This window comes from Phyllostomus hastatus, unplaced genomic scaffold, assembly GCF_019186645.2.
Source record: "Phyllostomus hastatus isolate PE091 unplaced genomic scaffold, TTU_PhHast_1.1 phas_contig_40, whole genome shotgun sequence".
In the NCBI taxonomy this organism is placed as follows: Eukaryota; Metazoa; Chordata; class Mammalia; order Chiroptera; family Phyllostomidae; genus Phyllostomus; species Phyllostomus hastatus.
The window spans coordinates 68,428,772-68,447,512 of NW_025333872.1; the positions used below are offsets into that span (position 1 = coordinate 68,428,772).

The 18,741-nt window shown below is 35.0% G+C and overlaps 1 protein-coding gene across 2 annotated transcripts in view; it reads right to left on the reverse strand.

Moving 5' to 3' along the window:
* Positions 1-18,741, reverse strand: part of TRDN (triadin) — a 304,890-nt gene that overhangs the window by 256,413 nt on the left and 29,736 nt on the right. For both annotated transcript variants that reach the window (XM_045843665.1, XM_045843666.1), the window contains exon 2: positions 3,533-3,742. In XM_045843665.1, coding sequence (XP_045699621.1) covers positions 3,533-3,742 — 210 coding nt within the window. The remainder of the gene's footprint in view (positions 1-3,532; positions 3,743-18,741) is intronic.

Sequence of the window (18,741 nt, forward strand, 5' to 3'; positions counted from 1 at the left end):
GCCAGCCTCCAAAATGTGCCCCAATGATCCTTGCGTGCTTTCATTCACACCCTCGTATAATCTCTCACAACATTAAATAAGACTAACCTGTGTAACCACAAGATTAGAAATGAGAGTGTGTGGCTTCTAAGTCTAGGTCATAAGAGGCATTGAGGCAGCCCCCTGGCTCTCTCTGGAATCACTCCCTCTGGAGGAAGCAGCTGCCATGCTGTGAGGACACACCAGCATTAATTGACAGCCAGGTGAGGCATTTTGCCAGTGGTTCCACTACCCCACAAAATCTTTCAGATGTCTTGCAGCTCTAGTAAATATCTTCACTGCAACCTCAAGATATACCCTAAGCCAGACCACCCAGGTAAGTCATTCCCAAATTCATGGCCCACAGAAACTGTGTGTAGTAAAAAATCATTATTTTTGTTTTAAACCACATACTCTTGAGGTAATTTATCATGTAACAATGGATAATATTATGAAACATAACAAATAGCATTTCATCTTATAAATGTATTTTATTTTTACATTCTAATTTTACTAAACTTAATAATTTATAAAGTTGTTTGAAACTGACTAGTTGAAATTAAAATTTTTATGGCATATTGTTTCCTCATAATATAAGAAATTGTTTCAAAATCCAATTATCAGTATTATTCATTCCTGTATGCAATGTCTAGCAGAAAACTTACTATGTGGCAGCACTCATGTACAGAAATATATAAGACAGTCCCTTCCTTGGACAGGTTTCAGTTTCAGACTGAGATAGATAAGTGGACAGATTACAAATACAATGTGTTAACTGATATAATACAGGTGCCCATAGGGTATGAAGGAATGCAAGCACAGTACAGAGAATTCTTCTTAGGAAGCCTGAGAATGTTTTACAAAAGAAAAGGTAGGCCTTGAAAGCTGAATGAAAATTCTCTAAATAGAAAGTTGAGAAAAGAGTCTTCACTAGGATAGTCATATTCAGACAGTGTTTGTGATAGACTATATTTTGTTCTAAGTACTTGAAATATAATCACTTCTATAATTCTCTTTATCTTATTACTATTATTAACTCTGCTTTGTAGGTGATGAAACTGAGACAGAGGGAGGCTAAGTGACTTCTCCATATCACACAGCTAAAAAGTGGTAATGTCCGGATTTAATACCAGGGAAATCCAACCTGCATTCACACTTTTAACTACTTTAATACAGTTTTGGATACCTAGGTGGGGCTAGGAGAGAGGAACAGTATAAACAGAGGCATTGAGAGGTTGAGAGTATGTTTTTCTAGAGAAAGAAAAACGGGAATGAACAGTAGCGATATGACTGAAAAACCAGGTTCATGAGTTGAAGTACAAGAATTAAATATAGAGCTAAGCCAAGGACTTAAATATCATACCAAGCATTTTATACTTAGGCAATAGGAAGTAGTTGATGGAATTTATGTTGTATGCAGATACCTCTGGAACAATGTTAAATGGGAGAGACTGGTTGAGGGGGATCAGAAGAAATCTCATTAATCCCCTAAAAAGAGAATCAAGGCCTGAAGTATAGAAATGGAGATGGTGGTAATAAGAGAAGGGAGCAAATTTATGAGACATGGAGTAAGCTGTCATGGAGCACGGTGACTAATCAAATGCCAAGCAGATTTAAAAGATGACTTGCAGGTTTCTTTCTGTCGGGAATGGATAGTTGGTTAGGTCATTGATCAAAATAGAAAACTGGAGGAGGAGACCTCACATAGAAGATGTGCTTAATAAACACTTCCTAAAAGAAGAAATAAAGTAGTAGCAATGCAGAGGCTATTTTTTTCCCTAATCAGGTGAAATGCCAGTAACATAGGCATTACCCATCGCACTTAATTACAGTGATCCAAGAAAGAACCCCCTGCTGTGAATTAAAAGTATGTTTTATACTTAAGAAATCTAATCTGGATGTCTAAGGGGTAGCTGCTCATTTTGTAAAGTAAGAGCCAATCCATTTCACTAGAAATTTCTGTAATGCACTTTTAAATTATTAACTTTACAAACATTAAATTTACATGTAGTTATTAACATCTATTGTAAACATTACAGAACTATATTTTATGATCATATTTGGTTCTAAAATTTAAATAAATTAAAGTCTAAGAAAAGAAAGTAAAATATCAGTCAATACAGGCTAAAGGGAAATAAAATCTTCTAGAGTAGCATAACTAACTGTTTTTCATTTAAAATTCTAAGCAATAATTTTATATTATGGGCATTTCTAGTGTACATTCTTTTAGAAATCTACATTACACAGTATTTAGTACAGCCTATTTGGAGCAGAGGTTTATGGCTCCGAATGAATGCTGTTTTTGCTTTGGTTGATACCATGGACATATTTCTACCTGTTAGAATAGATGATGCTCACTTCAGCCCAGCCCACCATAAATGGTGCAAGTGGGCAGCGTCATTTCAACTGTACCTCTTAGTCAATAAACCCAAATCATGCGATTTTATAACTTTTCAAATTTATATTTGTATTTCTTGTAACATTGCCATTGTTTGGCACATACAGTAGATTCTTGATACGTAAATGTTTAATGCATAAAATACCATCATGAAAAACAGAGGTACCCTGAGTATACAGAACACAACTTACAGTAATTACAGTTTCTGGGTGTTACTGATTCCACCACTACTGAAGAAAGAAAACAAGTGGGCTAGGTGGGGGATGGGCAGCACAAATACGAAGAAGCATTTTAATAGGTTAATGAAATGTTTTTGCTTGTGGTAAAAAGCGATAAGCAAAAACTCATTTATCTATTCATTTAATATTTATTGAATGCCTGACTAATTCTTTCCTTCAAGGAATGCACAGTCAATAGAGCATATCAGATGAGAAAATAGATAAATATAATTTTTTAAATGTAAAATGACTTTAAACAAAGGGATGAAAAATATACTCAGAGATTGAAATGCCATAATGAAAATCTACCTTCACATGTGTTTTTCCTATTTTACTCCAAAACACAAGGACATTCAAGATATAATAGCTCATTATAAGTCATTTTGGGAAACTCCTTTAACACTCTTTATTTTTGGGAACTCAAAATAGGATGTTTTGATAGGAAGAGCAAGGAGTATGTCTGAAAAGGAAGTTTGAAGCCAGATGGCATGTGGACTTAAAAATACTTTACCCTATTTTCTATTTGTCCAAAAGCTTTTCATTTTGTTTTATATTACCTACTGTAAAACTACAAATTACCCTTTATTGGTGGTTAATAAAATTGCAGTTCCAAAACAAAATATCCACCCAATCTTTTTAATCATTATGAAAATATAACCTTCAGCCTCTGTTCAGTTCTACAAATAAGAAAATCTGTTTCATTTGAAATCAGTGAGCATACAGGCAAAGAGGAAAAATAGAAGGAAAAAGCAAAGAAGGAAACTTGATTTCAGTGACCTAGAATCATGTCCATTGGGTGCTTTATTTATCACATTAAGATAGGGTAAAGAGAGACAAAGTCAGAACTGGGAGAAACAGTGTTTCCATTCATTTAAAAGCCAAATTTCATAGATCTTACCTGAAAAGTTTTTGTAGTCCACTAAATCAAACATAACAACAGCAACAGCTGACCACGTGATTATCAGAGCAACGACCAGAAGCCAGGCTGCGGGGGAGCTGAATGTGGTCACTATGTCTTCTGTGACTGTCCTCTTCAGCACTTTTCCAGGGGATTTGGGCACAGATCCATTTTTGTTGTCTATAACAGTCGTAGTTGTGGATGCGTTTCCTAACCAAATAGTCAGAAAGAAGAATTACAGTTTAGAAATTCACATCAAATGTTAATGACAAAACACAAATTATGTAAGTATTTGTAAGTCATTTATACTATTTTCTATAATAGAACACGTGTCTTGAGTGGCAGGGCCATACCTCGCTGCCCACTGCCGTATTGTCTCTTCCCAGCATTTTTCCTCCTACCTGAAACCCATATACTCCTATAGCCAGCACTCCATAAATGCTACCATTCAGACCACAAACCTTGCCATCAGCTTGAATTCATTTTTGCTTCTCCCTTACCTTCCCCCATATCCATTGCCATCATGGGCAATGAATTTTGAGGGTAAGTTGCTCTTTAATATCCTTTCTTTTATTTAAGCTCATTGTTAGGCTGAGTACAAGTCAAAGAATCTCCTCTGGGAGAGAAACAAAACAGTAACAAAATAGTTCAAATGGATGAAATTCCTTCTAGATATCTGGTTTCACTGTATAAGTAACCTTTTTACTGAGGCCATTCTTTATTATTGGTGAAGGGGCACAGAAGATCTAAGAGAATAATGTGTATTATATCCAGTAACTTTTTTATTCCTGCTTTCAGGTGTCTGCATGTTCATTTAAAAAAGTTTTAAATATAAAGAATAGTAAAATAGATAAATAGGCAATCCTTTATCATTTCATCACCCAGAAACAACTAATACAACTTTTTAAAATTAAAATGGTAAACCTGAGCCCATGTTTTTAAAAGACTAAAAAGCTAATGGGGAACATCAGTAGTAAAACAATTTGATTAAGATTTTTAAATGACTTTAGGTAAAAATTTACAAGAGTGACAATGAATCTTCTTTCTTTTCTGAAAAACTATGTGAATATATATCCCAAGTTCATGAACTCAATTTAGTTGAAGTGATAGCAAGATGGAAAAATACCTTTGAAAATAGATTTCACAGACTGTTTTTGAGATGGTGTTCCAAGAAGGAAAAATTAGAAAGCACTCATATCATATCCTCTCATTGATTTTTGTACCAAATTCCCATCACTTCTAATGGCAGTTCCGAAAATGGATGAATGATAGAAGTCTTTGAAATGTGATTTAAGACCCAGTAAATCGAACCTTTGGAATAGTGATTTGCAAAAGAGTAAGTGAATTATAAGTGTTTAGGAGAGGCCTACCTGAAAGTTGATATGTTGCTAATCTCCAGCTTTTGTGTTTTTTGTTTTTTAACCTCTGGAATGCTTTCTACTATCACTATACAGAGAACACTGGAAGAATTGCTTTTGCACTTCAGATTCACTTCAGTGAACTGTGTATTACAGAGTATTTCTGTAGACAATATTATATACACCTGCATGGTATCTTGAAACTGAAGGAATAAATTTACTCAAATTTGATACAAATTAGTTGAATCCTGGTCACATTTTTAGAAGACAAAATATTTAAAAAAAAATGGAATTTCTAAATAGTTTTCCATTTCTTGATCAGAAAGTAATGAAAATTTAGAGTTAAAATATTACTTTATATTTTAAAAAACCTGACTACATATATGAACTCCAAATTTTATTTTACCATATAATCCTGCCAAAACAATCATGTTAGCATATTTTAAATAGATAAAGATAAGAGTTAACTATACATTATTTTTAAAATATTTTCATATTTTCTTCATCTTCATATCCTCAAAAGTTCCACCTAGGAATAAATCAAGACTCAAAGGTGATAAAAATATATCCTGAGTATCAACTGCAAAACCACAAGCAACTTGAAAGTTATCTTGCTTAAAGTAAACTATGTATTGCCTTTGTTATGAGAATACACTAAGTTGTACCTTTCATTTTCCATTCAAGTTTACCACACAAGTCATGGAGCCCAGAAGAATAAAGCTGAAGGAAAATAAGTGATCTTCTCTGACAACTGGTCTAGATAAATGCAAAGAACAGTGTATGTAATCTGAGATTATTTAATGTTTGACAAGCACTTTGAGGATGACAAGAGCTAGTAATTGATATGGCGGAAAAAATGGGAGGTAAATACCACTGAGCAATTTAACATAGGCCATGCTTCTTGAAAGTTGGTGTCTCACAATTGGAGCAGAGAAGCTAGGAAATATAATAGTACTTTCCCACCCTGCTTTTTAATTTCATTGGTTCTGATTTCATACAAAGTATTTCGATTGCTAGACTCAATCTGTCTCAATCAGCTTCAAAAAAAGTGGGGATCTGCCTGAAAGGCCTTGTGACTTTGCTCCGGAAAGTACAATGAATGGCTCATGCAGTTGTTCCAAAGACTAGCTTCACAGTCAGGTTATGCATGGAAGAATATACCATGAGCATCCTGAAAGAAGTCACTTAACCTCATCATGCCTTATTAATCAGATGAGAGAGCTGCCAAGTGCATTTCCCATTATGGTTCCTATGGGACACTGGCAGTACAATCTCTTCCAGGATGTTCAAGGAGAGCACCTATATTCTAGAATGGTATAAATACAGTACTATACCCCATTACATAAAAGCACTAATTCTGAATTTTGTTTTTCACTGGGCAATATGGTTTGTGGAGTACCCTAAAAGTATATTTTTATCTTCAAGAATTAAAGAAAAAAATATACTATATACTATTAAGACATTATAAAAATATGCCTTTGTTCCAAAAGAGTATTAAAAATCCAATTCTCAATTATAAGGAAGAATAATCTTTGATAAATACTTTTAAGTATGCCAAAATATCCATGCAAAATAAGAATTTTGGAGAAACTACTGAAATATCTTTTGACAAATATGTTTAAATAGTAAAAGCTCCATCTTTAATTTACATATTTTATTATCCTAGTTTTTGCACAATGTGAATGTATTATTTACATAGATATTTGTGACAATTATGTTTTTCTACAAGTGCATATAAAATTAATGAAAATAGATTTTGAGAAGCAAGATACATCATGGCAATTCACAAAAATAAATTATCCTAGACATTCCAATTAATAGATAGATAAGATAAGGTAGCTAGATAGAACATAAGAAATTACCTAGAGTAATTTTTAGAAAACTCTAGATTCTAGGCCCATTTTTAAAAGAAACAGCACTACTCATTTTCAAGGTAAAAATTGCTTTTCTGTCTCAAACCTGAAACTGATCCCTTGTCAGTTTTAATGAATGCTCTAAATTATTACCTTTTCTTCCAGATTTTGTGGGATGTGATTATTTTAATATTTCAGAGAATAAGTTGGCTACCTAATCTACCTGCTGAGGTGAAAAGATATATACCTAGTTTGTATGTTATTTAGCATTTATTTCTGCTCATCCACTTTGTCTACTTTTCTAGCATGTGAATTTTTTTCTAGTGGTGAGACTAGAAGGTGAACAATGCCCTAGCCCTCAGGCACAGGAATGGGCCTTCAAGACAAGCCTGATCATTCATAACACTACCTTTTGCCTATGACATTGAGGAGATGGGGCAATCAGGGACTTCCACATCTTTTATGGAACTGTTTGAGGATACTCTCTTTCTACAGGGGTTGCTAAGCTGGTGGGGTCCACTAATGGCCCTCTGGCCCACTAGTTGGACAGTCTGCTACAGAACAAAAAGTGGCAGGATCCAGATTCCTACAGGTGGGTTCATGTGGCCAACTGTGTTGAGAGTCAGGTTTATCTTTGGACTTTCCAAATATGAGAGTATATCAACTGCTTTGATTTGGTTGAGTTTGCATTACCGGCTATCACGAGCTCTGACTGGCCCTCTTGCTAGAAAAGTAAATAATTCTTTTTCTTCAGCTGTTGTATCATGAGGAGTGATCAGCCAGAATGATCTAAATATACAGCTTCTTTTAAAAATTATTTTCATTTTAGAAATAAAATCTCAAATTTCATTTTTGTTTAAGTGGCTGCATTGTTACGATTCTAAACAAACAGATTCATTTGGGATTTGCGAAGTGAATTGCTGACATTGAGGTACTCTTACTATAAAGAGCTTGCTCTTGCTCCTGCTCTTGCTCTTGCTCCTGCTCTTGCTCTTGCTCTGGGTGAATGAGAGTCAGAAACTCCCTGCCTGGGCAGTGGTGCTGCTCTGCAACCTGCTACCCACTTTACAGTAGCCCTGACTGCAAAGTAATGGATGTCTCTTCTGGTATCACTTCCTCTAAGCACAGTTTTCCTTCACCTTTTCAACTTTCATTTTCAACTTAGTAGTTATTCCCCATTCAGACACTAGTTTTCTTACAAATAGCAAACTGAATTTAAAGGTGGAAAACAATGAGGAATGCATAACTAGAATTTATTTATTTTTAAAATTTTTTAAAGATTTTATTTATTTATTTTTAGAGATGGAAGGGAGGGAGATAGAGAGAGAGAGAGAAACATCAATATGCGGTTGCTGGGGGTTATGGCCTGCAACCCAGGCATGTACCCTGGCTGGGAATCAAACCTGCGACACTTTGGTTCGCAGCCCACGCTCAATTCACTGAGCTACACCAGCCAGGTCCTAGAATTTATTTTTTAAAACAAAATGTATTGAACTAACCGACTACATGTAAAATGTGTTGTTTTACCAATCTAAAGTTGGCAAGGATTTCTGATTATTTTTTCTACTAAAGCGAGAGTTCTACTAAAGCTTCATTGTTAAAAATCCAACTCCTCTTTCAAGAATCGTCTGAAATGCCAACTCTATAATGATATATTCTTAATCTTTTCAAATGAACACTGTTGATCTTACCAGTGATGCTATCACATTTTTTTGATAATACGAATGCACAGATAAAATTGTTTGATTTTTGTGAAGCCCTCTGTTTGTTTTCTCAACAAAGCTCTATGTCAGAAGCAAACCATCTATTCTTTCACACTACTTAGCAAAACACTTTTTACCCAGTGAGACCCAATAAACACTCACTATAAAGTGAAACTTCATAATGTTTGTTAAGGAGAATCAGCTAAAAAAAGTGTTATGTTAGATAACCTCAGTATTTCTATATATAGAAGGTTGTTCAGTGCATAGTAACATCTAACCAGAGAAAGAAAATGAAATATAAAGCAAAATGTGTTTTTATGACATGCAAAAATGTTGAGATGAGAGCTATGTTACTGATGTAAAACATATTTGTTCAGGTACATCTCAAAAAGTAGTGGGAAGCTTATCTTGTTGAAATAATTAAGGCTACCACAGAGGAAAGAACAGTAGGATAGAGAGAAGGATACATAATGTCTTTGACTAAAGAAAGCATGTGTTTGCTAAATAATGTCAATAATTTAGCAGAGACACTCCTCACTAATGAAACAATTAGAACTAACCTCTCAGATGTTATTAAGGCAGTTAAATCTCCAACAGTTTTAAAAAAAATCTCTTCAGCCAGGAGAGGTTTCTAAGGTTTCTACAGCCAGATTAGGCAGGGTAAATGCATAGATGAATATCAGTGCTGATGATCAATTTACAAATATGTGATGATGCATTGTCTTAGTCAGCTTGGGCTGGGCTGCCATAACCGACAACTGGTTGTCTTAAACAATGGGAATTTATGTTTCACAGTTCTGGGGGCTGGAAGTCCCAGATCAGAGCGCCAGCATGGTGGATTCTGATAAGGACTCTTTTTGGCTTGCAGATGGTTAGCTTCTTGTGTCCTCACATGGCAAAGAGAGAGCTAGCTAGTTTCCTGATATCTCACTTTACAAGGGAACTGATCCCAGCATGAGGACTCTACCCTCATGACCTCATTTAAACCTAATTATCTCCCAAAGACCCCCTCTCACAAGTGTTATTGCAGTGGGAATTAGAGCTTCAACATTCGAAGTTGGAAGGGCATAATTCTGTTCATGGAATGCAAATTTCTATTTGATTATGTAAAAATTGCTCAAAATAATATTAATCTATTTTAAGCTCAATAAGCATAGCTTTTTCAATAGAGCTATATCTTTCAAGTTAACAAATAAAATGAAAATCGTGTCCATGGTCCCTTCTCAGTACATGCTTAAATAGCAAATCAAAATGTCAGTGGGAACTACATATAAAGAAATAGTTTAGGGATGAAAATTAATCAACAAGACCCATGAGGTGACTCTTTTGTGACAATAATTTTGACAGATTCAATCAGATTTTTTAAAGAAAATAATCCATTCTCACTGCATGAACCCAGGAAGTCTCAAACAAGATTTTATGAATTTGCTGTTTGGAGATGGAATCTATAGACAATCTCCCAAAGTCCATGGGTTCAGCTTCAGGCAAATAGGAATTAGGCTCTGGTTCCTAGCCAATGTGATATAAATAGGGCAGACACAAGACTCATGGACAATATTCAGTTTCTCTGCAAATAATTTTCTAGTACTTTTGTTTGGGTTGACACATCTTTGTCCTGAACCAAATATGTATAAATGAAACCCTTTACCTCGCCCCAGCAGCCCTTCTTCTGAACTTGCCCCCCCTGACACAGAGTCACAAACCCTCTAGAACAGGAAAGGCTGAAGTAACGGCATGATATTTCAATTTGGAAAAGAAAAAATACTGAACTGAATGCTCCAAAATTATTACCTTTCATGATTTGTTGACTCTAATGTATGTTTTTTTACTTTCTTCCTTAAGAATTAATCGTCTCCTGCTACATTACCGCATATGGAGTCATAATCCAACCATTCTGGTGTCACCATAGTTTCTACTTTAATTAAGAAAGTATGACACTCACACCCCCCCAAAACAAAACTCAATGTATTCATACTTTTCATGTAAATGTATTCAGTAATAATAAGGACTTCATGTAAAGCATCTTCTTAAAATTATACATAAAATGATGGTTTTCTCACATTGCCATCAGCTACTTCCAGGAAATTAAAGAAAATTCAAGAACTAAGACTTAATTTTTTAAAAATACGCTCTGGATAACATTTTAGGCAAATGTCTTCTGAATCAACCTTGTTTATTTTTTGATATATTTAAGTATAAAGAAAACTAGACCTGCATTTCCTATCTATAAGGAAATTTCCATCCATTTGTTGGAAAAGATGTGATAATTCAAAATTTAATATTTTCCATATGCATATGCATAGGAACAAGGCGGAACATGACTAATTTTATTGAGTACTCCAGGGGCATTTAAAATAAAAATTACCATGAAATATCCTATTTATCTTTTTATGTCTTTATTAATAATATGAATTGACACTATTTATAGTTACTCCAGAATTAATGTTATTGCTGTAATTGGATTGAAAATAGATCCACATGATTTTTTATTTCTAATAAAATAAAATATTTAAGAATTTTATTGACAAAAATACACATACTCAGATTTGAGCACCATTATAATAGGCTATGTTTAAGATGAACCCAAATCTTCTTTATTAAGCTATTTTTTTAGAACAGATCAGAATAGTATAGCCCTAACCTTCATCTTTATAAATTGAATTCACATATCCCATGAAGAGAATACACATATTGTATGAAGAAAATACAGCCTGAAATTTAGAGAAATAAGATTTCCTGTGCTTTTTCAATAATTTAATCTACAGGAAAGAAAAGTAGCTTCCTGTGCCTTTCAAAGGACTTCAAAATGAGCTTGAATTGAAGTTCCTTTATACATTGCTGAAAAGAACATTAAGGTATCCATGGCCATATTTTTAAAATGCAACAAATTAGGTAAACATAAATAATATGTCATATAAATATTTCTTCTAAGGATTTCTCTGAATTTTAGAAACAGCTGAAAAAGCTGCACACATCTACAGAGCCAGGCAAGTATTTTACTCCCCTTGATATAAAACAAGGAGTTAAAGAGAACAGTTTTCTGAAGTCTACTCATTATCAGAGTTTTCAAAGTGTGTATGTTGCTTAGTCACTAACATTCTCATTCTTTGAATTGTTTGTTCAAATAGATCTAAAACTGGTCTTAAATTTTTTTGTGAGAAAGATGTCACTCATTGGCAACTAACAAAAGGCTTTTTCTCTGGACAATTACAGTTCTGATATAAAACAATTTTTAAAAGCAAAGATATAAACAAAACAATGAATGACTGAACACTTATCTAGCTCCTTCACTGGGTAATTCTTACTAGTCAGAATTGGATCTTATTGAGTATTATGGAGATAAAATTATATTCTCAGCACCTCAGGGAAGAAGAAATAAATGGAAAATTAGGCTCTTGTGTTCTAAGAACCTACTTGGTACTTACTGTGAGGTGAATTCAACTTTTGCTATTTGTGCTGCAGACTGGGAGACAGGGGCCACTTTCCCTAGAGTCGTCCAGGGTCAACTCTAGGAATTGGGACTGTCAGAATTACATGGCACAGTGAAATCCTCTATTCTATCATTTCAAATGGCTCCTAGGAATAGGATTTTCCCATTGACAGGTTCACATTCTGACATTTAGATTGCTCAGAGCAGTTATTTCTATGGAGAGAGAATTTTCATAAGCTTTATTTGACTAAGCTTATTGAAGCATTACAACTGCATTAGGATCACCAAGCCATAGTGGATTCAGTAAAATAAGCTTTATAAAATTGTCCCTGCCCTAAAGCATGAGTTTTTAGAAACTACTAAACAGCCTTCCCTTGAGTAACAAACATAGTAACATCTATAAGATGTTTGCCATCCAATGTCTATTTCTGTCTTAGAAGAAGAGAAATGAAAAACAGTTTAAAGATCTTTCCTTGCATCAAAAAAAAATCACTTTCCTATTTTAATTTCATAACAAAAGGAAAACACATACTCATTCAAATTTGCATATTTAACCCTATGGTTCTATATTAGAAGTGGTTTTCTAAATATGCCATTTATTTTTCCATATCTTACTTCTGATTAAATGTGCCTCTTGTAAATGATCCCACATACGATAAAAAGATTCAGAATATAAAAAAATTTGCTAAGGCAATTTTCAGGAGAAAACTTATAATTGTTAATACCCCAGCCCCCAAACCGATCACAATTACATTGCCTTAGGCTTACAAAGCATCTCTGCTCCAGGGCAATTAAAAATTATCATACAAGCCAGAAATTTTGGGAAAAACTCAGTTATTTCAGAAGTCACAGTGACTTCAAAAGAGCATTTGGGTAAAAGTGGAGGACATCATATGAGTAAGGTTATTCAAAACTTAAAGTAATAAAAGGTTGATTTGTTATTTGGCAAAAAGTTGAACACTGTAACAATTTTCTAGGGCTGCCATAACAAAGAACCACAAATCGGGTGACTTGAACAAAAGAAATGTATTGCCTCAAAGCTCCAGAAGCCAAAAGTTCAAACTTACTAAGGTGTTGGTAAGGTTGGTTCCTTCTGAGGCCTTAAGGGAAAGATCTGTCCCAGGGTGCCATCTTTGGCTTGTGGATGGCTGTCTTCTGTTCACGTGGCATCCTCACTGTAGGTGTGTCTCTCTCCTTATTTCCCTGTTCTGTACTCACCAGTCAAATTGGATTAGAATTCAGACTATGGACCTAATTTTAACTTATCTTTGTAAAAACCTGGTCTTCAGGGAAAAAAAGTCACAGTCTGAAGTACAGGTGGTTAGGACTTCAACAGGAATGCAGGGCAGGACTTGGGAGGTACACAATTCAACCTGTGAAAAATATTACATGGTCTCTACACCACACCAAAAAATTATCTTGTAAGAGTAAAAGTTATCCTATGAAATTACCATTAGCTTTAGTAAAATGAAGCTTTGAATTAATCAAATTATTGAGGAAATCTGGGACTCCTCAAAATGAAAATGAAACTTGAAACTATGAAATTATTCAAGTGACAGCATCTGGTAGTAGTGCTCTTGCTTATTTTCCTTCTGCAGCTGGAGTGGGGCTGATTGGGGGCCTTCACAGATTTCACCTCATCTGTGTGCGAGCCAGTCAGTCTCTGCAAATGTAAGTCATATGCGGCCCCTCCCCACTACAATGACCAAGACCAGCTGAAAATGAAAGCATGTGATAATCTTCAAGGAAAACAATAGTGCTCAGAAAATGTACTTATAAAGGAATGTACTCTATAGCAAAATCCTGGGCATAAATTTTGGATTTAAAAAATACATATAATTGTATGTATTTTAAAATATTTATGTGCACATAAAACACAAGCACAATAGGTTAGTGAGGCACATGCTATCAACTTGTTTTAATGAAATAATAGAATATCACACTTCAAAGTTACTGCAATTAGGTCAGATATTTAACACAACTACTTGTCCCAATTAGTCTTCTTTCACTAAATTGAAGTATTAGATTCTTTTAACTAGATATTTAAAATTTAAATAATCCTATTTTGTAGCCTTATTAATCTATAAACTATAATGTAAAGACCATATACTTTTCAGAATCAACATTTATGAATGTTTTGTTCTCAGATAAAACTTTATTACAGGTTGTAGCTTTTGTATGATTTAATTATATGTCATAAAAAACTGATGATTGTTAAATTAAAATATTTACAATAAAAATAATTCTCTAAAAGAAATCTGCTTCCTTTACTTTTCTCAGAAAAAGGAAAATCCTCTCTAATAATTAAGAAATGACAAAAGCATGAATGTTATTGAACAGAATGAAACCCTGGCTGTAATATTTGTTGAATGATCCTAAGAACATATACTCAACAAAATCAAGGCCTAATAATTGAAACAAAAAATATAAGCAAACAAGAAAAACTATGTCATATAGTTCAAACCCAGAAAATGCTTCTGTGATACAGAAACATTAGGCTAGACTGTCTATATTAACCATGATTTCTTATTCATAAAATAATGACCATGTTTGAATCCTTGGACTCCATAGTACCACTGAAATGCATGGCATACCAAATTAGCAATGTTTCCTGGTGTTCTGAAAATTGTTTCACATGAAACTCAGAATAATCTATAATATCTAAGTCTTAATTATGTAAAGCAGAACATTTTAATGAAATCACTTATTAATTTATTCCATTGTTCATTTGTACTTCTCAGAGATCTTATGAATAAAATTCTTTTTAAAAACTCATTATTCTGGTAGTGTTCCCTATGAAAGAGTTTTTTTTTTTTTTTCTCATGGCAGTTTCTAAAATCACATCCTCCTCAGATACTATGACCTAAAGCAAGCCTATTAGTGAAGGGGACAAAATCAGTTTGCCTTGCAATTGGTCCTGATGAAAGAGTGAATAGCCACTTTCCATAAGTAGATTTGCAAACCTAAATGAGAAGTTAAAGAGTAGTCAAGCATTCTTTTTATCTTCCCTTAAGGATATTATTGGTTCTTCTGAAAGGAAAGAAAGAGTAATCAGAAAAGGCCTTGTTAGATGATTTTTTAGAAGACATTAAAAATATGCTACAGGTTAATAGCAAAAATCTGGTGATGGAACAGTACACTGGGAGCTGGAGTAGGGCTAAGGGACTTCATGGGTATCGCCTCATCTGTTTGTGAGCCAGTCTCTGTAAATGTAAATCAGGGACTGCCCCACCCTTCCTACAGTGGCCAAGACCAATTCAACACGAAAGCATGTGATAATCTTCATGGAACACTATAGTGCTAAGTAAGCACCAGTAAGGGATCTGCCCTCTAGCAAAGTTCTGGGTGCAATAAAAGTGCTCTTATGCAGGTGACACTAAACCCACAGATCACGTAACTGTCACGGTTACATGAGAGCCTCCACGATTGAGGCTCTATGATGAACCCAGACCGACCTCTAACAATAACAGAAACCAGCAGGATGAAGTTTCCACCAAGTCTTAGGTAACCCAAACTTTCCTCACTCGTGCCTTCCAGTTAGATACTCCAGAAAACCCCAAATCTCTGTTAGACCTGGGGCACACCATGTCCTCTCACGCCTCTGTAAATATGACTTCTCTGTAACCTAAATCTGAAACAACTTCACCACATTGTCCATCTTGCCCCTTATTCCCTCTTCGGGACTCAATTTTACTGGAACGTAACCACACCTGTTCATTTATGTATTGTCTCTTGTCTATGTTTTCCTGCCACAGTAGCAGATTAAGCACTTGCAACCCACCACACCTGAAATATTTGCTCTCTGGCCCTTTATAGGAAAAGCTTGCCAATTCTGCCCTTTCATCTAAAAAAAGTAACTGACCAATTAGTAATTTAAAATATATATGCATAATGGTTTTATAATTGGGAAATGATCACTTAAGCTAGCATTTTATAAATCTTAATCAGACATAGAGGAGCCACACAGCACAGTGACATGAAAGCAGGGTATAGGTGGGACCATGCTGGGATTGGATCCTTGCTTCGTTCCTCATTAGCAACTACACCTCAGTGTTCACCTATGAAATCAAAAGAACTGACACTATCTCATAGGGTTATTTTGAGGAATAAAGTATTTAGCAGTTTCAGGCACAATAACTAACTCCTTCCCCTCTATTACCAACCTTCTCAATTTATCAGTTGCAAACAGTGATATTTTTCCACATAAATATAACTTATAAAAACATCTTTCTTGAGGCATTCTCTCCCTCCCTGTTCCTGGGAGGAAGCCTATGCCTTTCCTTTCCTCCTCTTCTTCGCCCCCACAGGCATGCATCTTCTAAATTCTAAGGGTCCCCATGAGACTTACAACCAGAGGAGCAATGAGCAGCAGCAGCATGTCCTGGCCTGAACCTCTGAACCTGTCTCCAAGACTCCTTTTCTCTGACTTCCCAGTGAGCCAAGGCAGCCCCACCTGACACCTGAGCTCTCTCCTGTTGCTTCTTCTGTCCTAAGCCCTTTCTTGTTTCAGTGCCCACAGATTTAATAAACATACTCTCAAAAATCTAAATAAATCAATTATTAATTACTTTTTAAAATGTCTGTCTTGGGGAGCATTACTTCAGCTTCATCCTGTCTATCCATTTTGCTCTGAACATAGAATTCAGAAGTAATGAAATAGAATTTCTTCATGTATATGATAATTTGGGTTATATAACTGAAAATGTAAACACTGAAAGCTTAGAAGTTCATTTCTCTGAAGACACTTTACATTGCAAAGTACACAACTGGTGTTCAACTCATTTATAATTACCACTAAAGCCAAGAGCTATAAACAATTCAGAAATGTATTTCTCCAATGAGTGTTCAGAATGCCTAATGGGTAAAATCTTGCATTTTCATTCATATGAAAAACTCAAAGTGTTTTTAATGCATTCACTACCAATTACAAAAAGCACAGTAATGCCATTTTTGTTAATCTCTTGCACAATTGGATGCTATTCTTTATTTTAAACAGGCATTGAGTCCAGAAGGATTTTTTCATAAGGTGGTCATTTGAAGCACAAATGTATTTCCCCATTTTAATTTTAAAAATGTTTTAAAGCTTTCTTATGGTCTCAGTATGCCCATAGAAACCTGTTTAATATTATGCAGCTGAATTGTTACACAAATAAAACTGTAGACATTCGCATGCTTTTTTATGTGTTTGTGTATTATCTCTGCAAGGGATAGGAGCGAGTCCCAGTCAGCTCAAGCTGCAGCTCTTTCAGGAAGCTAGGGGTGTTTTAAATGGGCCTCCTGGACACTTCCAGACCACCCTCTTAGCACATTTACTTTGTATCTACCATATTATATTACAATTGCCTGTTCATGTTTTTGGATCTCCCTCTAGAATGTAAGCTTTTTGAAGCTTCTCATCTACATTTGTATACTTCTGGTGCCCAGCACAATGACTCACCTTAGGTAAATGTTATAAAATTGGTGTGCTGACCAGAATATCAAATGCCTCATGGTGTTTTTCATGCAGTAGACATTACAAACATGTGTGCTGTGTTAGAGAACGAACCCTTCTGTGCTCTTGGTGTAGTCTCAGGTTGTTCTTACAAGATCACATTTTGCATCTGCCCCAGGTTATCACAGCATGTGAAGCATTATTACCATGTAAAGAAATAGTGCTCTCCTGTCCCCTTAACCTTCACAGGGTCCTCATGTGGGATACCACTGATTCTTAGCCTTTGTCTCCTGTAACCTCCAGAAGAGGGGACCGAGAATGATGGTGTGCTGTTCTGGGAATGGCACCTGAGTTGGGTATGGGAAGGGAAAGGATTTAGGACCCTACAAGGGTGGGTGAAACCTAATTGAGTCACAAATGGAGTAAATGGCTGAAAGGTCCTGGTGGTGGCTACGGGGAGGGGGCAGGAAGCTTTGCTATGAGAAAATGGGGGAGGGATGGAAACAAAGTTTTGATGGGATGGAGTGGTGATAGCTGATTTCAGTTTTTAGGGTCCTAAGTTTTGTTAGGTAGAGACATACAGGGATGGGAAAATTCAGAGTTCTGTGTTAGAAAATATTAACAACTCTGGTTATAGGTGGCAAAGGAAGATGGCTGAGGAAGGAAAGCTACCACCATCACATTCACAGATAATTGTAAGTATTCCTGGGAGGTGTTCATACGTGCAGAACTAACTGTATTATCCCCTTTGTGCTTTCTAATTTTAAACTCTGGAGAGCAGGATTTTTAGTTCAGATAATTGTATATATTGCATACTATTGTTTGCATTTAGGCTCTTTATAAATTTTTTATAAAGACTGAAAAATTATTATTTATATTGCACTTATCAGTTGATTAACTGAACATACTGAAAGGTTTTAAGTGAAAATATTTCCATTTTCCATCCACTTGATTTATCATCCTTTCCTCCCTCATTCACTTTGCCAACCATATTTTACAGCATTTGTGTTAGTATACAAAGTTGACTGAAAAGACTATCTAAAGCATAACGTAATCAAATGTAAGATTATGAATATAAAATATTTGCATATAGAGTTTTAATAAAGATCCTCCTATTAAAGTTTTATATTTTTCTAAATGTGCAGCAAGACAGAATTCTCATGTGGTAGGTAAGGAAATCTGTTGCCATTGGCAATTCAGACTTTTTCAGGGCTAAAATTAATCAACTCTTATGAAAAAAAGATAATATTTTAGCTTAAAACAGGTTAAAGAAACCTACAGTGATGAGTCTTCATTAATCATTTTGCTCAACATTGCTGCATGTCTAGCCATATGGACTTCAGAGTAAGTTTCAACCCTTTCTGTAACTTGAAAAGCAGGTTTCCTGCTTCATGGCAGGGACTACATTTCTTTAACACTGGATTAAGTATAACT